At 39.5% G+C, this 24,191-nt stretch overlaps 2 protein-coding genes and 1 pseudogene across 2 annotated transcripts; 1 reads left to right on the top strand and 2 right to left on the bottom strand.

Annotated features, from left to right (window-relative positions):
* Positions 1–1,015: 1,015 nt before the first annotated feature.
* On the bottom strand, positions 1,016–3,995 carry LOC106926463 (C-type mannose receptor 2-like; annotated as a pseudogene).
* A 1,222-nt stretch (positions 3,996–5,217) lies between these two features.
* LOC106926462 (uncharacterized) lies at positions 5,218–10,544 on the bottom strand. The gene is made up of 6 exons (XM_088013616.1): positions 10,445–10,544; positions 10,187–10,254; positions 7,420–7,717; positions 7,157–7,311; positions 5,573–5,852; positions 5,218–5,445 (listed from the first exon to the last, which is right to left on the bottom strand). Exons 2-6 carry the CDS (start codon positions 10,248–10,250, stop codon positions 5,295–5,297), a joined length of 948 nt encoding a protein of 315 aa, XP_087869742.1. The 5' UTR covers positions 10,251–10,254; positions 10,445–10,544; the 3' UTR covers positions 5,218–5,294.
* Positions 10,545–13,489: 2,945 nt separating this feature from the next.
* LOC106926467 (uncharacterized) lies at positions 13,490–24,063 on the top strand. Its single transcript, XM_015001430.2, has 8 exons — positions 13,490–13,580; positions 13,747–13,814; positions 15,963–16,254; positions 18,886–19,040; positions 20,323–20,617; positions 20,780–20,934; positions 23,299–23,578; positions 23,717–24,063. Exons 2-8 carry the CDS (start codon positions 13,751–13,753, stop codon positions 23,865–23,867), a joined length of 1,392 nt encoding a protein of 463 aa, XP_014856916.2. The 5' UTR covers positions 13,490–13,580; positions 13,747–13,750; the 3' UTR covers positions 23,868–24,063.
* Positions 24,064–24,191: the final 128 nt, after the last annotated feature.

Genomic DNA, 24,191 nt, shown 5'->3' with positions numbered 1-24,191 from the left:
AGCGATCAGGCCAGGCAGAGAAGAACGACTATAAGTTCAGAACATTGGAGGAGGAAATAATAATTGACAAACTGCAACATCTCAATTCTTGTTCCAAGTTTTCACAAGTTAAAAAAAAAGAACAGTGAACATAGATCAGATGTCAGACCAGAACTGAGCAGGGGGAGTTCATTGTTTTAGCATGTATGCACTTCCTCACAGCCTCAGATAACTGCTCTTCAATGCTATTCATGCTACTCCTTGGCTAAAAATCACTTCTATTATTGAGTAGTTGGGGTTGTTTCCACATAAACAAATATGAAATGGGGACCAATCACACAACAGTTTTGCATGCAGATGGAGGCAAAAAGTTTGTCAGGCAGGTTTTGATAAGAAAAATAACCCAACTGTGACAATGAGAACCATTTTGGCAGGTTGGCCCAATCATGCAGAGCCCTTCATCCATGACAGAAAGGACTGAAGTACATACAGGTACATTTTTATTCTTTTTTACAGAGGATTTCTAGTTTTTCAGGAAGCAAGTCACAAGCACAAAGTCTGATTTGTCTGCTCAGATAAGCACTGCATTCCCAACTCACTAAAAACACAACATATTTTTGTTTAAATTTCAGTCCATCACAAAGCAAAACCACAACTGCCAGTCAACATACCGTATTGGCTTCATTACTTTGGGTACAACTAACAAAAGATAAGAGTTAATTACTGAACATGGGTTTGACAAAAACTTTATAACAACACTGTTATATTCTAATATTTAGAAGAATAATTTATTTGAGGCTGTAAGAGTTTTAGGGCAGCAGCAGAAGTCGCTAGTGAGCAATGAATGAGTAATGAACCTTTGGGGAAAGCAATGGACTGGAAAGCCTCATTGCTGCTTTATGACGGTTCATTTGGACATCATTAAACACAAGATAATGTATTATTGAGAAACACATCTATTAAAAGTATTCACCCCACACATTTAGACTGCTGTCAGAATGTTATATTTCTCTTCATGCAGATGCACCATTTCTTATTATGGGCCGTTTACAGCAGGCTGCTTGATGAAAACTTTGCCATCCCAGCTGCTCCTCCATTGCAGGTTGTTAACTTCTGATATGTTTTCGCTCATTTTCAGCTTCATCTGGGAAAAGAACATATTTACATTATTGTTTGAAATTATAAAATGTTACTTTTATTGGTGCTTTTTTATTGGGATGCTTTGAAGTGCTGTCTTTGACTTTTAACCCACATGACCCAATACTGCTTTTAACTTAATTTTTTCTAGCTTTACTATTTCAAGGCTTTTTATCTTCAGCTTCCTGATTTTTATCTTTTTTCTCACTTGAAAGTTGCAAATTTATCTGGTTTCTTTGACTCTTTCCACCCTTTCCTCAGTGTATAACTTCAATGTTTTTAATTTTTCTCTTTTACAGGTTTTATGTCTCATTCCCGTTGTGACAGCTGAGCTCTATGAGTTCACATCTATCATTATTAAAAACTCTCCTTTTTGCCACCGGTTCTGCCAGTCTTTGGATCAAACTAGACACCAAAATCTTAAATTGTGTTTTAAAGAAGCTTTTTTCAGCGCAGAATTATTCACTTCAGATTTGACCGGTTTGGATGTTTAAGATTTTGAAGTAGAGAAACCGTCTCAATTAAATTTAATACAGAAATTAATCTCATCAAGGTTTCCTTCATGACCTGATAAAGTTCTTAATTTCCGCAATCTTGAATAGGCATTATACAAAACGCCATCCAAATTTTGACTAGCATGCTAAGACCTTTTCCAAATCTACCCTCGGTCCAGTTGGTCCTTGCTAGTATAAGAAAGAGAATAAATAAATAAAAATGTATCTTGATCACTTTGTTCAGTCACACATGTCGCCCATCATTAGTTTGCAAAGTAAACTGAACTAAAAGACTTACTTGCTCCAAGATGCTATTTTGCACTGCAGGCTCATTTAGATCCAACACTGATTCCTTTTGTTGACTGATTCTCAGTTTTATGATCTGCACTTTCCTGGTTTCTGTTACGGACAAAAATAAACAAATTATTCTTCTTTGCTTTGGACTGCTTCTTCACTGAGATGGTGAGAAGTTTGGTGACATCAAAACAGAAAAACGACAGCTTTGTTAAGTAGCACTGATACCACATTCCAAGGGACTGGTGTTAAACTGCTGTGTAACCTGAAGAAAACTGCTAATCGGTGAGGCTAGACAGAAAATAAAATGCACATGAAGTGATGCAATTATCATGCCTATCTGTATGATCCAAAGTTTACAGAATGACTGTATTAGTCCATCAGTTAAATTTCTTCTTCCCACATGACACTGGCATAATTTGAAGTAAATATTTCAGGATTTATTAGGTTGATAAGTGTTTGGAAGAGCTTTAAATGTGACACTGCGATGCCAGAAGAATGTGTGTCTTAATCAAGGCTAAAGGAAATACCAAAATGTGTGGCTTATTTTTGATGGTAGCTTATATTACCATTTTACTTTGGTTGTACTTGTTACTTACTGCATTTGCAGACGAACGGATGTGCTTCTGTGCAGTTCCTGTCTCCCCATTTGCCAGATTCCGTCTTCAAAAGAGCAGCGCAGTACTCTAAACTTGAGGTGTAAACCCCCTGCTTTTCCTGCCAGTACCTGAACGAAGAGTCTGTCATGTCTGACCACACCCAGGAGTTCCTGAACAGCCCAACATGCACAGCCGTTCCATTAACCAGGTCCTGGACCGTCTGGTATTCTGCGTCATTCCTCAAGCTGACCAGGTCTGTGTAGGTTTTCCTGCAGAAATCCCGAGCAGCGGTCCAACTCTTTCGCTCTGGATAGAGGATGTACTGATCCACTCCATGTTTTGTCCCTAAAAAGTAAAGTTTTACAGTTTAAACCAGGTTTGGGGAATGGCTCCAGGCAAATCAAAGTCTCACCAGATCAGTTAAATGTTTATTTTTCTCAGGTTGTTTTATATTTTTATAAAATATCTGCTATAAATCAACTTCACTTTTTGAACAAATAAACTTAAAATGAAAATAATATTTAACAAACATTTCAGTTAATAATAAATTAAACCTCCTTTTTAAAGGTTTTAAGAAATCTATTTTTGGCTACCGGTGCATATAATTAAATCAGAAACTTCTGTTATTTTTGGTTATGGTGATTATGGCTAACAGCCAATGAAAATGTATTCTAATTGATAGAGATGTACTTGCAATTTTAGAAAGACACAAAGGTTTTGTCACATTTGGTATCAGAAGAGAAACTTCTTAACACTTATTGGAACTGTTGTTTGTCTAATTTTAGCAAAAATGGGTTTGTTGAAGGAGCTCTGAGAAAAGAAATGGGCTGAACTTTCCTGCTGCTGCCTGAAAAGCCAGGTAGGAGTAAAGCATCTTGACCTAAGCTGGCACAAACTGTAATTTCAAAATTCAAATGAATTTGAACATGTCACACTGTGGGGGCACATCCTGACAGTTACTCCTCTGATTGACCGATGGAAAATGCCACTTACTGTCAAAGCAGACCGAATGCCTGTAGTCTGTGCAGCCACAGATGTAGTTCTCCGTTGTCGTAAACGCCACAGTTGTAGCCACTCTTTGAGCCCCATTTGAGATAATCGTCTTCTCCCTCCTTGTAGAAATCTTTGTCTGCAAGAGACCAGTGCCATGTTCTCATGCTGCCTGTCTGCAGCCCAAACCACACGGCATCACTGTAGTCGTCTCCAACGGCTTTCAGAACCATGTCCCTCTGCAGTAGCTCTGCGCCTCGGTCCAGGTTTTTGGAGTGTCATAAAAGGCGTACTGGTGTTGTTGCACACAGAGACAACGAGAACACAGGCCTGCAAAGCCAGAAAGAAACTTTTCTCTCTTTCTTTTTGTTGATAAGATATAAAAACACATGAAAAGTAAATTGGATGATTGTAGTTTTGTTTTAGAGAAGGTTGCTTAAAACAGAAACTGACCTGTAAGCTGCAATGTCATAATAATGATAATGTTTTCCATAATCGTCATGACTTTCACAGAAAACATAGATGTTTTCCTATAAAGGTGCAAACAAAGAAGTTATAAGATTTAAAGCAATATTAAAGTTTATAATAAAGGTGAAAGAGACGTACCTGATGTGAAGTCTTCTGAGTTTGGCTAAACCTAAAATACTTTTAGCAATAATAACTCACTTCTGCACAGTTTTGAGTATTACTGGTGGTTTCCAAAGAGTGACCTGAGGCTAAATGTTTGTTGCAACAGTCTAAGTTTATTAGGGAGGTTTGCTATTCTGATTCTCCTTCCTCTGTATGTAAAACAGTATGAAAACTAACCTGGCAAATTAGAAAGTAAAACTTTAGGTGATGTGTGTTAGTCATGGTTTTCTGACTGCATGGACAATAGATCTTCTGTATTATGGTTCACTTGGTTGGTTTATATGAGAACTTCAGGCTGATGACAAGTGATGCAAAAAGTGGTAAGTTGCGAAAATGTTGAATACATAATTATTGAACTCAATCTAAATAAAGTTGTTTTTTTTCTCAGAAAATGTGGGAACCCAGTTTTCTTCTTTCCAAACAGTATGCTCCTTTGTGTTGGTTTGTGTATTTATTTAACTAAATGTGTGGTAGCAAAAACTCAATAAAATGAAAGATACAGGAAGATTATGTCTGGTGAAAATGCATACCAAACACTTCATGCCAGCCATCGATGGAAATCAAGAAGACAAAGCCGCTTCTCTTTGCTCACCTGGTATTAATTTTTGCTTGAAATGCTGATCTGATGGGATGAAGGAGGCAGCCTGAGCAATTAAAGCCTAAAATAGGATCTCAATGCAACACATGTTGCAGCAGCACAAATGTCCCCAAAGCTAATGTCCACGAATGTTTAATTTGTTACATTTTTGATTAAAAGGTTATTAGGATTCATTAATGACAGACTTTGCAATTAACTCATTTAAAATGTTTTTAAAAGTTAATTTAAAAGTTTGAGTTTTTTAAAATTTCAGTGAGATTAATCTACTGCAACTATATATTCTTTTATTTCTAGGGTGGTTTCTTAACCCTTTTACCTGTGTCATATAAAAAGGGTTCTGTTGTTTTTGTTGGTTTGCAGCTGAAGAAAATTGTCAGGTTTGCTTTTCTGTTTCAGTTTATTGTCATCACCAGAAAAACAGTAGCTGTCAATCCGACTTGTTTAAGAATCTAGACACATAAGAAATAAAATGAGGGGAAAAAATCAACACCATAAGTACATTTGAAAGCCTTTTATTGAGCAGAAGCGTCAGGTTTTTGTGAGCAACACAGCAACTTGTTGCCACTGCAGGCTTTATTCCAGCGTGGAGCCGTAAACCTCAACCTCACAAAGCGTAAAGTACTGGTTCCTGCCGGGGATGACGATATTTACGTAGCGTCCCTCCATCCCGTTACAGTCAAACTCATAAAGACTCTTTCCCAGAGAAACTGTGATCACAGCACATCTGTTAAAAGAAAACAGAAAATAATATTTATTACATTCTCAAGGCTGACACTACATTTAATAAAACCAGCAACAACTGAATGAGTTGTTAAACCAACAACTTTCCTTTCACAAAATCAGAAAATTACCTGGGATTGTTGTTCCCATTGTTGTCAAGAGAATCTCCGATACGGATCTCGGCGCCGTTGAGCCGTTCTTGAAATGAATCCCGGTTGACGACCTTAATGGAAAACACTTTGCGTGTTTTTAGCATATCCAGTCGCCACCAGGGGCTCAGGTCGTTTGATGTGAGCGAGCAGGAAGCCTGAGACCACTCGTTTCTGCGATTTCCATCGATGGCCTTAGATGCATCACCGATTTCGTACTGAGAGGACTGTGTGGCTTTGCCTAGAAGGGCAAGGTTCTCACCTGTTCAAGGAAAACATGGAAGATAAAAAAATCAGCAGGAGTTAAAATCAAATTTTATTTGTATAGCACATTTCAGCAGCAAGGCATTTCAAAGTGCTTTACATAATTAAAATAAAAACAGCATGTGGCATTGAATAAACAGTGAGAAAGAGAAAGACATTTTGAAAAAGATAAAAAACATGACAGTGTGAAAGAGAAATAAAAATAAGTTAACTAGATGAAAAGTAAAGATAAAAACATTAAACACATCAAAACCTGCAATTTAGCCATAAGCGACTCTAAACAGGTGGGTTTTAAGTTGAGATTTAAAGGCACTGTCATAAGTGGTGGTTGGTGGTGAGGAGAGATGCAGGTAGATTCAGGATGTTGATGAAAACAATGAATTTAATGCAAATGCTCAACAGTCCAAATTACAGGCAGCACGGCAGAGCGGAACACAGAGGCTCAGGACCGGCAGCAACTGAATTAACAAGAGTGACAAAAACGAGCAAAAGCCGACACAGGACTTCACAGTACTACTGTCCCGGCAGACGAACTAACAGACAACATTAGACCCGACAAGAGACAAATACAAAAGGTGGGTTTAAATAAACAAAGAGGGTAATCAAGGGAACGAGACACACCTGGGAACAATCAATGGGGAAGACGCAGAGACAGAGACTCACAGGAAGGAACTGAACACAAAACCCCCTAAAAATAAATACAAAGAGAAACGGATCATGACAGGCACCCAGTGTTTCAGCCGTTTTACAGTTTTCTGGAAGTTTGTTCCAAATCTGTGGTGCATGGAAACTGAATGCTGCCTCTCCTTGTTTAGTTCTGGGGATGCAGAGCAGACCAGAACCAGAAGATCTGAGGGGTCTAGACGGTTGGTACAGCAATAACAGATTAGAGTTAGAGTTTGGTGTAAACAAGAAGAGAGCACAGATCTGCCCTTCCACAAATCAACAGTTTTGATTACACAACAGTAGGAGGAAATCCTCACTTTTCTACAACAATGACCAATGTCGTTTTTTTGCCAAAAAAAAGTGACGTAGGCCATTATTTTAGGATGGTGATGAAATATTTTATTGCCAAACTTCAGCTTTTCGAGAAGTAAATCCAAGAGATCACCTGATCTCAATCCAACAGAGCATCTTTAGGATGTGTCGGGAGATTAGGATGTGGGATGTTCAGCAGACAAACTTTGTGACGGCGTCATGTTCATTTGTAGACAAAAATCTATGGTTTTGTGTGAAAATCATTCAACAATGATCACCCTCAGTTTTAAACCACAGAACAAAATGTAGCCTAAACTTTCTCACCTGTTGGGGCGCGGTACCCATAGATCTCCACTTCACAGAGAGTCAGATACTTTTCTGATCCAGGTATTACAATAGTGACATAACGTCCCTCAACGCGGTTAGGAATATTTATTGTTTGAGTGGCCCCACTTGGAATGGAGGAGATTGTAGCAGTCCTGAAAGAGAAAAGCTTTGTCAGTCATATCTAGGATCTCCTTGGAGTTGTTCTCAAAGACTTCATGGTGTGACAAGTATATGAAATCAGAAATATTATAATCACTCACAGTGGGTTTTCAATGCCATTGCCTTGTAGAGAGTTTCCGATGCGGATCTCTGCTCCGTTGATCCTTTCTTCACAGCAGTCTCCTCTGTTGGTGACGATGACCTGGGTGACGACGTACGAGTCCAGCAGGTCCACTCTCCACCAGGGGTTGGACTGCCTTTCAGTGTGGCTGCAAGATCCGTCTCTGAAGGCAGAATTTCTGTTCCCATCAATGGCGTTAGAAGCAGCTCCAAAACCACCCCATTCTGCTCCCTGGTAGCGCTGAGATTGAGTGGCTTTGCCACGTAAAGCCACATTTTCTGGGGGGAAAAAGTTAAGAAGAATAGTTTAATCCTATTCTTATCTCTATGTTAATTATTCTGTTGAGTTCCGATAGAATTTATTTAGTAACTGAAAGACTAATTATGTGTCGGACGCTGATAATGTTTACGCAATAGTGATAATTGCACTTATATTCCTTATACTTATAGAAGGAATATAATATATTCCTTCTATAGTCAAAAACATTTCTAGGTGGCATGATAAAGTCAACTTGTCTACATTGTATTAAAATGATTTCTGTGAGGATTTGAGTTTTCTGTGTTTATTTCTAGATTTTTGTTCTTGTGAGTCTCTGTGTTGTCCTGTCCACTCCTTGATCATTCCCTGCTGTGGCTAGTCTCCCTGATTACCCTCCGTGTATTTTGGTCCACCTGTTGTCCTTGTCTGTTGTCAGGTCCTTGGTTACATGTACAGAATTTGTACATGTAACTAAGTTTTATTTGATGATATATTGTAGATAACTTTTACCTGTTTGTCCATTAAAATAACTCGAGGTGAATTTTATGTTGTATGTAGATAAGCTGAATTGAAAGGATTTGTATTAAGCAAATAACTTTGCTAAAGATTTGAATAATGTGCCAGGAAAAAACACCAATAATCAAATTCTCATCCTAATTTTTAATGGAACAGTGAATCTTTTCAGGATCTAAACACAGACAGATAATTTCATAGATTTGGACCAACAGATTAATTGTGATAAAGAGTGACTGGTACAAAAGAAGCAGCCTCTATAAGATGAAATGTTAAATATTTAACTCTTATCTGTGGATAAGAGTAGCTTATTTAAAATCAGCTGTCCTATGTTTACAGTCTCAACAGATTAATAAATATTTTTAGATTATACAGGTGCTGGTCATAAAATTAGAATATTGTGATAAAGTTCATTATTTTCCATAATGTCATGATAAAAATTAAATTGTCATATATTTTAGATTCATTGCACACCAACTGAAATATTTCAGGTCTTTTATTGTTTTAATTTTGATGATTTTGGCAAACAGCTCATGAAAACCCAAAATCCCTGTCTCAAAAAATTAGAATATTATGAAAAGGTTCTCTGAACGAGCAATAAAAATAATCATCTGAATCAACAAAGTAACTCTAAACACCTGAAAAAGATTCCTGAGGCCTTTAAAAACTCCCAGCCTGGTTCATTACTCAAAACCGCAATCATGGGTCAGATTGCTGACCTGACTGCTGTCCAGAAGGCCATCACTGACATCCTCAAGCAAGAGGGTGAGAAACAGAAAGACATTTCTGAACGAATCGGCTGTTTGCAGAGTGTTATATCAAGGCACCTCAGTGGGAAGTCAGTAGGAAGGAAAAAGTGTGGCAGAAAACGCTACACAACGAGAAGAGGTGACCGGACCCTGAAGAAGATTGTGGAGAAGGGCCGATTCCAGACCTTGGGGGAAGCAGTGGACTGAGTCTGGAGTAGAAACATCCAGAGCCACTGTGCACAGGCGTGTGCAGGAAATGGGCTACAGGTGCCGCATTCCCCAGGTCAAAGGTCAAGCCACTTTTGAACCAGAAACAGCGGCAGAAGCGCCTGACCTGGGCTACAGAGAAGCAGCACTTTGGACCACTGTTGTTCAGTGGTCCAAAGTACTTTTTTCGGATGAAAGCAAACTTTGCATGTCATTCGGAAATCAAAGTGCCAGACTCTGGAGGAAGACTGGGGAGAAGGAAATGCCAAAATGCCAGAAGTCCAGTGTCAAGTACCCACAGTCAGTGATGGTCTGGGTGCCATGTCAGCTGCTGGTGTTGGTCCACTGGGTTTTATCAAGGGCAGGATCAATGCAGCAGCTATCAGAAGATTTTGGAGCACTTCATGCTTCCATCTGCTGAAAAGTTTTATGGAGATGAAAATTTAATTTGGTCTGGAATCGGCCCTTCTCCACAATCTTCCTCAGGGTCCGGTCACCTCTTCTCGTTGTGTAGCGTTTTCTGCCACACTTTTTCCTTCCTACTGACTTCCCACTGAGGTGCCTTGATATAACACTCTGCAAACAGCCGATTCGTTCAGAAATTTCTTTCTGTTTCTCACCCTCTTGCTTGAGGATGTCAGTGATGGCCTTCTGGACAGCAGTCAGGTCAGCAGTCTGACCCATGATTGCGGTTTTGAGTAATGAACCAGGCTGGGAGTTTTTAAAGGCCTCAGGAATCTTTTTCAGGTGTTTAGAGTTACTTTGTTGATTCAGATGATTATTTTTATTGCTCGTTCAGAGAACCTTTTCATAATATTCTAATTTTTTGAGACAGGGATTTTGGGTTTTCATGAGCTGTTTGCCAAAATCATCAAAATTAAAACAATAAAAGACCTGAAATATTTCAGTTGGTGTGCAATGAATCTAAAATATATGACAATTTAATTTTTATCATGACATTATGGAAAATAATGAACTTTATCACAATATTCTAATTTTATGACCAGCACCTGTACTTACGATAATTTTGGGCTGAATACATTCCAAACAGGAGCAGCAAGTGAAACAGGACAACGTGTTTCATGATTCTGCAAAATAGGAACTTATTACCCAACAAAAGTTTCTAAACTTCTGTACAGTTTTTAAGCTGTAGCTATGGTAAATTCTGGTTATTTTTACTCTCAGCCTACTTACAGGATTTAAAATTTAAATTGTTAACTTGATGTTACTTGAAATATGATCAAATTGAATGAAAGATGTTGGAAATTCAGATCTTACCCTGATTTCTTGGAGGACTGATTTCTTCTCACTGGAGCTGAAGGTCTTTATGGTTTGAATTGGTTTGTCACAAAACTTTCTTCCTCACATAAAAATCTTATCATCCAATCACATCTCACCGTCTAGGTACTCCTCTTTTATTCCCTTAAGTTCAACTGCATTTGCAGATTACCAGAAGTAGCTTGTTAATATTTACTGCCCTCTCTTGTTCAAAGAACCACATTTGGGACTGAAGTCCGTTTTTGACTTTAACCATCCTCATTAAAATCAAAAGGTATGAGGCAGCATTTATACTACATGAATGTAATAATTATTGAATAGTAAATAAAAGGGAGGGGGAAAAATTACTTTTAGTGTTTTTTTTACATATTGTGCATCATTGTCACAATATGGGGTTTGCAAATGGATCCCTGCCAGAAGCTAATGCCGTTTGGGGGTCATGACATGGAAAAGTGTGGGAACCCCTCGGAAGCTAACATATTATCTAATATGGCAGATGTTATTTATCAAAGAAACTCTTTATAAATACATTTATGACACAAAAGTAACATTTAAAAGGACCCAAAATTAATGTAGTGATGAGGTTCACCCATTTTCCCTTCTATGCTGTCGAGAAAAGTCAAGCTCATCCCACTTCCCGTTAGCCCCGCAACATGTGGCTTCAAATTGCACTTCTCTCATCAGCTGGGTTCGGACCCCAAAGACAAAGACCAAGGCAAAGATGAAGATAAAGACAAAGATAAAGAACAAAGGCAAAGAGGAAGAACTGGTGTGTTCCTTCCGTGAGACCAGCTCTTCTACATCTCCATGGACCAGGAAGATCGTGAGACGAGGAGAAAGGAGCTACAGAGCTGCAAGACAAGAAGCTGAGGACCGCTACGCGCATGAGGAAGTTACCCTGAGGCCCGAGATCTGCCGCTCTAAGTCAGTCCTCTTCCTGTACTGGGAGCCTCCTGCTGCTGCAACACCTTCTTCATCATCAGGCCAGTTCTGGGGTTCAAAAGGCCAAACTCCGTCTGTCTCTCTCAAAGTTTCCCTTTTTTAGTTCACAGTGTCAGCATTAGGGAAAGATAGGCTAGATCAGTGTTTCTCAACCCTGGTCCTCACAGCCCCCCTACACTGCATGTTTAGATGTGCCTCTATTCCAGAACAGCTGATTCAAATGATTGCATGACCATCAAGTGCTGCAGAAGCCTGTTAATCACCCAGAGATGCAATTCAGGTGTGTGGCAGAAGGGAAGCACCATGCAGGACAGGAGGGCGATGAGGACCAGGGTTTGGAAACACTGGGCTAGATTATTGATTTTACTTATTTGATTATTTCTGCTACTGATTTAAGCTGTACTGACCCTTGCAAAACTGACTTACTAATAAAATAATTAGCATTAAGACAATCTAAAAGATGTTGTGGACATTCAGTTAATGAGTCACCTTAAAGTTCTTTGATGGTTGTAAAATAGTTATGAGCTCAGCTCACCTCAGGGGCGACACCAAGTGAAGCAAATATTATAGCACAAGTTTAGCTTTTATTATTCTCCTCATCCTGTAGAGGGTAGTGTTAATCAGTTTTATTTTGTTTATGTGACTGTCGCCAGTCTTATGTGACATGATTACCCATCAGTGCTAATCTCATTTAGTTGATATATCCATTGACTTTTAACTTTTAATCTTTGAATTTTGAAATTGTTTTTTTTTATAAAACAAATTCAATCTTCTTAAAATAGTGTTTATTGATGCATCACTGTTGAACCTGTTGAAGAATTGAAAGGTGGCTAAACTCTTAAATATATAAGTAAAAGAAATAACGCACAGAGACGTAGTTCTTGCTGCTAGGCCGTAGACGAGCCGGAGATGTATTACACTACCACGGATTCCTCATTACAGTTTCATCAGTTCAATACTCAAAAATCTTCCAAAGTCTCAACACAAAATCTCCCCGAAGTCTTAACATCACCCTTTTTTATACATTTCCATCTTCATTGGTGTCTGCTGGAAAGTTTCAACCAATTGCGTGTAACTGCTGTTTTCGCAGGCAGATCCTGGCACCCTTAATATTGGACGACCTTTAAAACATTTTGGACCTCACGAACTCAACATCTGCTCCATTTCAGAATTGCTGAATAGGACAATTTATCTCAAATTGTTGATCTTATCTTGTACAAACAGACATCCTTTCCAGTAATTTCTGGTTCCATTTGCATGCAAAGCGCAAATGGAAGGAAGGGAGTCAGGTCAAGTTGACCAAGAGAGGTGCCAAGATCCTTTTCACAAAAAAACTCCTTAAATAGTATTTCTGCTCTTACAAACCTTGTGCTCAAATATTTGCCTGAGTTCAGTTCACTGGAGGACTGACTGTCTGGGAAAAAAGCAAGGAATCTGTGCCAACAAAATGTACCTTTTTAAAAATACTGCTGACTTATCATGAGTACATAGTTAATTTAGTTAGTATGAATATGACTGTATTTTTTTCCTTTTATGATATTCTATTGTGTGATGTTTTGATGTTTTCTGCACAGGTTGTTGTTAAAATTAACAATTTGTTCTAAATTAACTTACCTGGTAAAATAAAAATACGCAACCACTGAGGGGACCCAAAATAAGTGGGTTTTTAGCCTAGATTTAAATGAACTCAAGTATTTCAGCTGTTTTACAATTTTCTGGAAGTTTATTCCAGATTTGTGGTGCATAGAAGTTGAATGCTGTTTCTCCATGAGAACAAAGAGACAAAGCTGTGGAAGCTGTTTTATGGTATTTTATTGTCTAAACATGGGTTAAAATTCAAGCTACTGTTATGGTTGAAGTGATTCTATGTTCTTCCTCTGTCTCTTCTATCTGCTTACATGCACACTGCTGAAGGCAAACAGAACATTTCTGAAAGGATGGTCAAAGTCAAAAACGGACTTCAGTCCCAAATGTGGTTCTTTGAACAAGAGAGGGCAGTAAATATTAACAAGCTACTTCTGGTAATCTGTAAATGCAGTTGAATTTACGGGAATAAAAGAGGAGTACCTAGATGGTGAGATGTGATTGGATGATGAAAAGATTTTTATGTGAGGAAGAAAGTTTTGTGACAAACCAATTCAAACCATTTTTTGTCAGCTCCGGTGACAAAATATCTGTCCTCCAAGAAATCAGGGTAAGATCTGAATTTATAACATCGTTCATTTAAGTTTCAAATAACATCAAGTTAACAATTAAAATGTTAAATTACCAGAATTTATCAGAACTAAAGCTTAGTAATTGTTAAAAAGTTTAGAAACTGTTTTTGGGTTATAATTTCCAATTATGTCTGTTTTTTGCAGAATCATGAGATGCATTGTCTTGTTTCACTTGCTGCTCTTGTTTGGAATGTATTCAGCCCAAACTTATCGTAAGTATAATCTAAAAATATTTATTAATCTGTTGAGACTGTAAACATAGGACAGCTGATCTTTAAAGAAGCAACTCTTATCCACAGATTAGACTTAGATTAAATATTTAAGATTTAACATTTTGATGTAGAGAGATTTCTGCTTCTGTGCCTGTCACTCTTTATCACAGTTCAATATAGTTCAGAATCTATTAAATAATCTGTCTGTGTTTGGATCCTGGCTGCAGGTGTGGCTCCTAAATTGTTTGCTGTATGTCATCAATTTCTGGGAGGAGATTTTTTTTAATGCCCTGAATAACATCACTGAGTAATTAATGGGACGACTGTGGCTGTGTGGGTAGAGTAGTTATCTTGCGATTGGCAGGTTGTGGGTTTGATTCCAGCTTTCTCCTGCCACATGTCAATGTGCCGTTGGGTAAGGCACTTAACCCCAAATTGCTGCGTATCGGTGTATAAATGTGTGAGCGTTTGTCATTGTGAATGTGACTCTAGTGTAAAGCGCTTTGAGTGGTCAAAATGATTGGAAAAGCGCTATATAAGTTCAGTCCATTTAATGACACTTAATCCTTTTTCTTGTTTTCTTTGACACAGTAGATATGCAAGAACAAGATATTATTTAATTGACATTGCAATATGCTGCCACTAGTCAGTAGGAGCTGACTAGTGGCAGCAATTAGCAAATGCCTAGTGGGTGGAACTGCTCATCTGCTGAGTTTATCATACAAATTACTTTTCAGTCTATCATACTTAAGAATGAAGGTAAATGGCATAATAAGAAGCATTATTTCTATGATATGCTGAAGTTGGAGTTTCAGGAAAAGCAGGAGCTTCTTCAGGAGACAGAGGCCAATTTTCAAGGAGTCAAACTAAAAAGTCAAATTTATTTTAAGTCATGTTTGATATATAGCATTTTTATTACACTTGAAGTTAACATAGTTCCTTGATTGTGCCATTTTATAGTACAAAGTTCCTCAGTTTATTTATATACAACACAAAACCCAAAACATATCCAACTTATCTAGAGAAACAGTCCAATTAATCCAGTTAGATGGATAAATTATAATTGAGTGGTATAAAATGTAGTTATTAAATATTTATAACTATATATTTGTATCACATTGTCAACAAGTTCTCTTTATTATGCCAGTTAGTGAAGTTTTCTAACATAGTGGTATATACACTGCTCAAAAAAATAAAGGGAACACTCAAATAACACATCCTAGATCTGAATGAATGAAATATTCTCATTGAATACTTTGTTCTGTACAAAGTTGAATGTGCTGACAACAAAATCACACAAAAATCATCAATGGAAATCAAATTTATTAACCAATGGAGGCCTGGATTTGGAGCAACACACAAAATTAAAGTGAAATGTTCCCTTTATTTTTTTGAGCAGTATATATAATGGTGTGCTACTGAGTTGGTGACTGTGGAGGCCACTGCAGTATGACAAACTCATTTTGTAAAAAACAAACAAAAACAAAGTTTACAATAACGTTGTTTCCATTGACTATATAATTACTCAATGTGACATTTCGAAAATAAATTTGCTTAATGAAAACATGATAATTAAAAAAAAGAAAAACTCCTGTTTTTGATAAAAAGTGTTGGTGCTAGGAAGAAGTGGCTTATCGACGATATTGAAATTGGTTTATTTCACAAAACTGCAATGGAAAGGCTGTTTTCACATCACACAAGTCTCATGGTCAACAACCTTTGCCACAAATGAAGAAGACGACGACAGAAAGTAGCTGGAGGATCATGGCACGGCATGATCTATGACTTGAACAATCTTATTCACCCCTGATTTTAATTACGATTCTTATTTAATGTAAACAACGCCATTGTGAAACTGTGTTTTTTCGACATTAGCAATGTTTTGCGCACATTTGTAGTAGAAACCCAGCTTATGAATGAAACTTTGTGACGTGGTGCATTGTGCTGGAGAAATCAGTTCTCTTATCATTGCAGGGTTGTAGATAAAGTAGTTCAGACAATATAAAATATAACCAATTATGTAATTAGCAATAATTAAACAGCATCGGAAATCTTTGACAAATATTTTAATTTTCAATTAGTATCTACCAGAACTATATAAAAAAAATCATTATTCTAAACCTTTTTTTAAATTTATTTTTTTTGTAGAAAATTTGGCTTTACGTGGTGAAGCAACTCAGGCTCATCCCTACTTTGGAGCAGATAAGTATGGATCTGCCTCCAGTGCAATTGATGGGAACAGAAATTATTTCTTCCTTGACGGATCTTGCAGCCACACTGCAGAAATGTCCAACCCCTGGTGGACAGTGGACCTGCTGGACTCGTATGTCATCACCCAGATCATCGTCACCAACAAAGGAGACTGCTGTGGAGAGAGGATCAACGGAGCAGAGATCCGCATCGGAAACTCTAATCAAAGCAATGGTGTTGAAAACCCACTGTAAGTGATCATCATATAGGTTTCCAGTATTAAATATGGATGGGGGATGAGGGCAGGGCTGGATTTGGAAGACACTAGTTTTTGACTTCTTAAGCATCTTTACTACAGTCCAGCCTCTTTTACTTCAGGAAAAACTGAACATCATGCATGTTGAGTTTTATCTGGTGCACTAGATCACTGACTACTTGACCAACAAAAACACAGTTCATTGGGATGAAGAGCTGTAGGTTCACCACAAAGACCAGCAGTAGAGGTGTCCCTCAGGGCACAGTGCTTGTTCCCCTACTCTTCACCCTGTACACCATCAATTTCAACTGGTACACTAATATATGTCACATGCAGAAATTTTCTGACAATACTACAACTGTGTATAAAGGATAGGAGTACAGAAGACTTGTGGATGACTTTGTAGCATGGTGCAGAAAGAACGAACTCCAGCTCAACATTACAAAAAACAAAGGAGATGGTACTGGACTTTCCCATTACCATAGGAGGTAATGATGTAAAAGTGGTCAACATATACAAGTACCTAGGTGTACATCTGGACAATAGATTGAACTGACAGACAAATATAAGCATGATATAAAGAAAAGGACATAACCTAATCTATTTTGTAAGGAGATTCGCCTCTTTTCATGTGCTCCAAGCAGCTGTATATATTTTAGCAGTCAATTGTGTGGTATGTGTATTACGCAGTGGTCTGTTGGAGTGGGGGGTGGGGAGGGGAGAAGGGACATGCAGAGTTTGGACCGGCCAATCAGGAGAGCTTGCTCTGTGGTTGGGATGAGACTGGATTCTGTTGAAACAAAGGTGAAAAAGAGGACACTTAAAGTTCAGAGCAGTTCTGGACAATACCAGCCATCCCTTGTACACTCTTAGGGTCAGATTCCTGTCAGTGGGCGGTCCCACCGAGAGGCTCAGGAACTCCTTCATACCACCGGCTAACAGGCTCTATAATGCTGCTATTGGTGGGAGTGGGATATGTGGGAAACATATAAATAAATGTCTTGATTGTTCTTCTTTGGTAGCTTGTATATTTATATTGTGCCTTTTATTAAAGGCAGTGTTGTGGTCAAGACCACCTAACCCAAGACCAAGACAAGACCAAGACCAGAGTGTATCGAGACTGAGACAAGACCAAGACTTTCAGGGTCCGAGACCAAGTCAAGACCAAGACCGAGTCAAGACCAAGATCAGCGCCCCGCGCTACATGATACGATAACATGTGAAATATGATCAAAATTAATTCTCAAATTGATCTGAAAGATCCATATTCCCATAAAAATACCTAGATATTAAATACTTAATAAATTTTACCAATATTAAAAGCAGAACAAACTCTTTACACGGGCGTGTGTTGTAGCTGACTCCAGCTGCAGCCAGACCTTGCTTTAAATACACTTTGAAACCACGACAACGCATGTATATCTATACAGTTATCATTGAAAACAATTTAATGACTTATTTTCATCATAACTTGTTGCTATGGTGAACTGACAACTCCTCTGACTGTCGGACTTCTTAATGCGCATGCAGGCATGGTACTGACTGCATGTATGCTATTCTGACAGCGTATGGCTATCTGATAGAACAACGGCTCTCAGTGACACTCCAGTCCTATCTAATAAGTAAAAAGTTGTACAGAAGAATCGGACTGTTCTTGAATGTCACATCACTATATTGCAGACTTTTGGACACAGCGTTGTCCCATATGCGACAAGTCAGTCAACACCTCACAATAACTCAGCGCAGTGAGTGACTTTTTTTTGTGTCTCTGTACAGCTAGCTTTGCTAACATCACATTAAAGGAGCTTACCTTCTTTGAGCTTCTTTTCTAAGTGATGAAAAAAATTAGACGTTGTCCCCACCGTCTGTGAAAGCGAAGCGCTGCTGAGTTAGCTGTGGCCATCGGATTTCTTATGATTTATACAGCGCTATTCTATTACTGACGATTAGACAGACATCTTCTGCCGCTCAGAGAAAACAACTGTGCATGTCTTAGAGCGCTGCGTGCGGATAAAGGTGGGGAGGGGAGGGGGAGAAACAGAAGCATGTCATTGCTTGGATTTTAATCGGTGCGTTTTGCATCCACTGAAAATAATAACAAATAAACTGGATAGTGTGTTGTATGTTTAGTGATATTTTCACAGTTGCGGTCTCGACTGGTCTTGAAATAAAATGCCGAGTCCTCAGCGCCCGAGACCGAGACAAGACCGAGACCAAACTGAGTAGAGTCCGAGACGAGACCAAGACCATCAAAAAATGGTCTTAAGACCGGTCTCGAGACCAAGACCGATCTTGAGTACTACAACACTGATTAAAGGATTGTTTTTTTGGCTCTAGTTGCCTTTATTTGACAGTGCATCAACAGAACAGCGGGTTGTGAGAGAGGGGAAAACAAGTCAAAAGTCAGCAGACCTGGACTTGAACCTGTGACTGATGCATGGAGGACTGAGGCCTCCATACACTTTACCCCTGTATTACAACCATGCCCCAGTGCGTGGTTGTAATACTGTTTTTATTTTAGACTTTATTGATGGTTATGTATGTACACAAGCAATAGACTACCTCATAATTTCCTCTGTATTAATAAAGTACTGCCTGTCCTAACCTGAAATTCTTCTTTTTCAGAGCTGCTACAATCTCCTCCATGCCACGCGGAGCCTCGCAAACAATAAATATAACTGGTGGCATGGAGGGACGTTATGTCACTGTTGTAATACCTGGCTCTGAGAAGATCCTCACCCTCTGCGAAGTGGAGGTCTATGGGCACTTAGTCCCTAGCAGTAAGTGTGGAATACCGTTTTGTTCTACACTACAAAGTAGCGATTGTAATTTTTGAATGATTTTCTTATTTCTGAATGTTTTTAAGGTTGGGTACATTAAACTACAGTAATTTATTGTAGTTAATGCTGGGACTCTTGAGGAATCATATTCTTCTTTGGCAAATATTTGCTAAAGGTCTTAAGATGGATAACATTTTATTTCATCATGATGAGATTATGTTGTTCAGCATAGAAAGTTGAACAACAAACTATTTTGATGTTCAACATCAAATCACAAATCAAGCAAAATTTTGTTGATTTGTAAAAAAGAAAACTGATATGACAGTTGGTTTGTGGCAATGAAAAAAAGTGTATTGTTCACTGGTGACTGTTTTGTTGCATTGCTTAACAGAAAATTCATGGAATTTTAGTTAAGTTAATAAATAACAGATTGTTTCATCATGCAAAATAGATTTTGGATTTAAAATTCAATTAAGCTGCTTTATTTAGGGGCTTTGGTAGGGCGGGTCATTTTTGACCCGTAGGACAAGGATTGAACATGATGTTAAGATCACACAAGGGTTAAGTATCTCAGGATCTTGTTCACAAATGAGGGAAAAGTGGAGCAGGAGATCAACAGGCGGATTGGTGCAGCATCTGCAGTGAAGCGGGAGCTGTACCAGTCTGTCATGGTGAAGAGAGAGCTCAGTCAAAAAGCGAGGCTCTCTATTTACCGGTTGATCTATGTTCCTACCATCATCTATGGTCATGAGCTTTGGGTCATGACCAAAAGAACGAGGCCTGGATGCAAGAGGCCAAAATGAGTTTTCCTCCGCAGGGTGGCTGGGCTCTCCCCTAGAGATAGGGTGAGAAACTCAGTCATCCGAGCGGGACTCAGAGTAGAGCTGGTGCTCCTCCACGTCGAGAGGAGCCAGTTGAGGCTCGGGCATCTGGTCAGGATGCCTCCTGGACGCCTCCCTGGTGAGGTGTTCCGGGCACGTCCCACTGGGAGGAGGCCCCGAGGAAGACCCAGGACACGCTGGAGGGACTATGTCTCTCAGCTGGCCTGGGAACGCCTTGGGGTTCCCTGAAGGAGCTGGAAGAAGTGGCTGGGGAGAGGGAAGACTGGGCCTTCTTACTTTGGCTGATACCCCTGCAATCGAAGAAGATGGAATTAACATTATCAATATATAACACATATTTAGTTGTTCAATTACTAAATAAATTCTACAAGAACTTAACAGAATAATTAGCATTGCAATAAAAATAAGATCAAACTATTCTTAACTTTGTTTCCCCCCAGAAAATGTGGCTTTACGTGGCAAAGCCACTGAGTCTTCTCACTACAGAGGAGAGTTGGGTGGCTTTGTGGATGCCTATAAAGCTATAGATGGAAACCGAAATCCGAATCTTAGAAAAGGTTCTTGCACCCACACTGAAAGGGAGTCCAACCCCTGGTGGAGAGTGGACCTGCTGGACTCGTATGTCGTCACCCAGGTCATCATCACCAACAGAGGAGACTGCTGTGAAGAAAGGATCAATGGAGCAAATATTCACATCGGAAACTCTCTACAAAACAATGGTGTTGAAAACCCACGGTGAGTGATTATTATAGGTGTTACAGTATGACAGAAGGGTCTGTGGGGGACATCCAGTATATTTCTTATTTAGTCTTTAACAACTCATTTTCCATCTTAAGTAATTAGTCAGAATACTGCAAGTAGATCCTAGATATCACTTGCAAAGTTTTCCTCTTTCAGAGCTGCTACAATCTCCTCCATCCCAGGTGGAACCTCGCAAGTAATAAATATTCCTGGTCACATGGAGGGACGTTACGTCACTATCGTAATACCTGGATCAGACCAGGTTCTGACTCTCTGTGAAGTGGAGGTCTATGGGTACCGCGCCCCAACCGGTGAGAGGTTTCTAGAACAATGTTGTTCAATCTTGAGAGAGTCTGATATTTTTTAAACATGTAGATGTAATTTTTTTTAATGTTAAACTGAACTGAAATGAACTGAGAAAAAAGTTGTCTATATTTGCTTTTAGCAATTTGATTCATGATGGTAACATGTAGTATTTAACCTTTATAATAAAGGATATATATATATAAAATTCCCCTCTCACCCTCCGTGGGTGGTCTCTTTCATCCTCTGAGCTCGGGTCCTCTACCAGAGGCCTGGGAGCTTGAGGGTTCTGCGCAGTATCTTGGCTGTGCCTAGAACTGCACATTTCTGGACTGAGATGTCTGATGTTGTTCCTGGGATCTGTTTGAGCCACTGCTCCAGTTTGGGGGTGACTGCCCCGAGGGCCCCGATGACCACAGGCACCACTGTGGTCTTCACCTTTCAGGCCTTCTCCAGTTCCTCTCTGAGGCCCTGGTATTTCTCCAGTTTCTCATGCTCCTTTTTCCTGATGTTGTGGTCACTTGGTATTGCTACATCCACCACAACGGCTTTCCTCTGTTCTTTATCCACCACCACAATGTCCGGTTGGTTCGCCATTACCATCTTGTCTGTCTGGATCTGGAAGTCCCACAGGATCTTAGCTCGGTCATTCTCCACCACCTTTGGGGGTGTCCCCCATTTTGACCTCGGGGCTTCCAGTCCATATTCTGCACAGATGTTCCTGTACACTATGCCCGCCACTTGGTTATGTCGTTCCATGTACGCTTTCCCTGCCAGCATCTTGCACCCTGCTGTTATGTGCTGGACTGTCTCAGAGGCCTCCTTGCACAACCTACACCTTGGGTCTTGTCTGGTGTGGTAGATCTGAGCTTCTATTGCTCTGGTGTTTAGGGCCTGTTCCTGGGCGGCCAGGATGAGGGCCTCCGTGCTGTCCTTGAGTCCAGCTTTTTCCAGCCATTGGTAGGATTTCCTGATATCAGCCACTTCAGTCATTTGTCGGTGGTACATCCCATGTAGGGGCTTGTCTTCCCATGATGGTTCCTCCAGCACCTCGTCCTCTGTTCCCCATTGCCTGAGACATTCGCTGAGCACATCGTCCGTTGAGGCTTTGTCCTTGATGTATTTATGGATCTTGGATGTTTCATCCTGGACAGTGGCTCTCACACTCACTAGTCCTCTGCCTCCTTCCTTACGGCTTGTGTACAGTCTCAGGGTGCTGGATTTGGGGTGGAACCCTCCATGCATGGTTAGTAGCTTCCAAGTCTTAACATCCGTGGCCTTCACCCGCGGAGGGTGAGAAGGGAATTTTTTTTTTCTTTTTATATGAGATATTTGTTAAAATTAGTATTATGTTGTGGCAATATAATATGAGTATAACATGACACAAATAATCTGTGAAAAAATTGAGCTCTTCTGCCTTCTCCCAGTGTTCCCAGTACTAACTGCAAAAATACACCCACCACTTAATCACAAACAACCAATCAGAGCCAGGGGGCGGGTCTTAGCATTGTCAATTACTATTGTCTTCACTCCCTGCCCCTGGCTCTCTGCTAAGCTACAGCTGGTTCACCACAACATAGCCTGCCAAGAATGCTAAGCTAGTTAGCTTGGCCTCTGCTGATGGCAGGTAAACAGTTGTTCAAGAACAGTAAGTTGCTTCACCTCCATTAGCATATTGAGCAGCATTTATTGACAACGCTGAGGCGCTCATGGTTGGGATTTCTTCAGATGGCAATGGTAGATTAGGGAGGAAGTGGAGGAGCTCTACCTTTTCACGGATTATCTGTCTCTTAGCCTGTCATGACATGGTTAACATCTTAACAAATATTGAAAAAAACATTTTTGTAAAAGTTACATACTGCCACTATAAGGAAATTTCACTTTAAAGAAATATACAAAGAATGTCTAATTAGTCAGAAATGTCACAACACTCCTACAGTCTCTTTGCAAAAATCCTTGGGGTCACGACCCCCATGCTGAAGACCTTTGTTTTTAAACACTTACCCACAAACGCAAAACCATAGATTCTGCAGGGCAACAGACACATCCTCAGAGATTTTGGCTCGTAAATTAACATGATGGCCTCACACAGTTGCGTCAGATTTTTCAACTGAGCATCTTAAAGCTGAAGATTAGCAATAAAATATTTCCTCCAACATAATGCCGTAAACACCAGTTTGAACTGTTGATTGAAGGAAGGACTAATGCTTTCCTGTTGCTGCCACCAAACTCTAAGCTCATCATCCAAATGCTGTGACTGAAATTTGGTTCAATTTAGCTAAAAAAATCCTGCATTGGTCCCAAAGGGAAATTAAATTTAATTTTAATTCCTGCTTATTTTCTTTTTAAATTATCCCTGTTTCTCTTAACAGGTGAGAACCTTGCCCTTCTAGGCAAAGCCACACAGTCATCACTGTACGAAGTTGGTCTTGCATATAACGCCATTGATGGAAATCGCAGAAACGAGTGGGGTCAGGCTTCCTGCTCGCACACATCAAACAACCTCAGCCCCTGGTGGCGACTGGATATGCTGAAAACACGCAAAGTGTTTTCCGTTAAGGTTGTCAACCGGGATTCATTTCAAGAACGGCTCAGCGGCGCCGAGATCCGTATCGGAGATTCTCTTGACAACAATGGGAACAACAATCCCAGGTAGTTTATTAATTAACTGAATTTCCTGATTTTGTGAAAGGAAAGTTGTTGGTTTGACAACTCATTCATTTGTTGGTTTTATCAAATGTAGTGTCAGCCTTGAGAATGTAATAAATATTTTCTGTTTTCTTTTCACAGATGTGGTGTGATCACAGTTTCTCCAGGAAAGAGTCTTTATGAGTTTGACTGTAACGGGATGGAGGGACGCTACGTAAACATCGTCATCCCCGGCAGGAGCGAGTACCTTACGCTTTGTGAGGTTGAGGTTTACGGCTCCACGCTGGAATAAAGCCTGCAGTGGCAACAAATGGCTGTTTGTGTTGCTCAAAAAACCCTGACGCTTCTGCTCAATAAAAGGCTTTCAAATGTACTTGAAGTGTTGATTTTCAATAATTATTTAATTTGTCTAGTTTCCAAGACAAGTCAGATTGACTTATGTAGCTCTAATGTTCTATAAACAGGTTCTAATAAAGAATTGGACTCGAGTCTGAGTTGTGAGTGCATTTTATTTTATCTCCATTGACAAAAGGCTGTGTCAAGTCCAATTTGTTTTTCTAAGCGTAAAGTTTCAAAAATCAACCAGGAGATTTGGTAAATGGGCCACGCCAAGTAC

This window comes from Poecilia mexicana, unplaced genomic scaffold, assembly GCF_051168715.1.
Source record: "Poecilia mexicana isolate PSO_F unplaced genomic scaffold, ASM5116871v1 scaffold_16, whole genome shotgun sequence".
NCBI lineage: Eukaryota > Metazoa > Chordata > Actinopteri > Cyprinodontiformes > Poeciliidae > Poecilia > Poecilia mexicana.
This window is presented reverse-complemented; position numbering and strand designations above follow the sequence as displayed.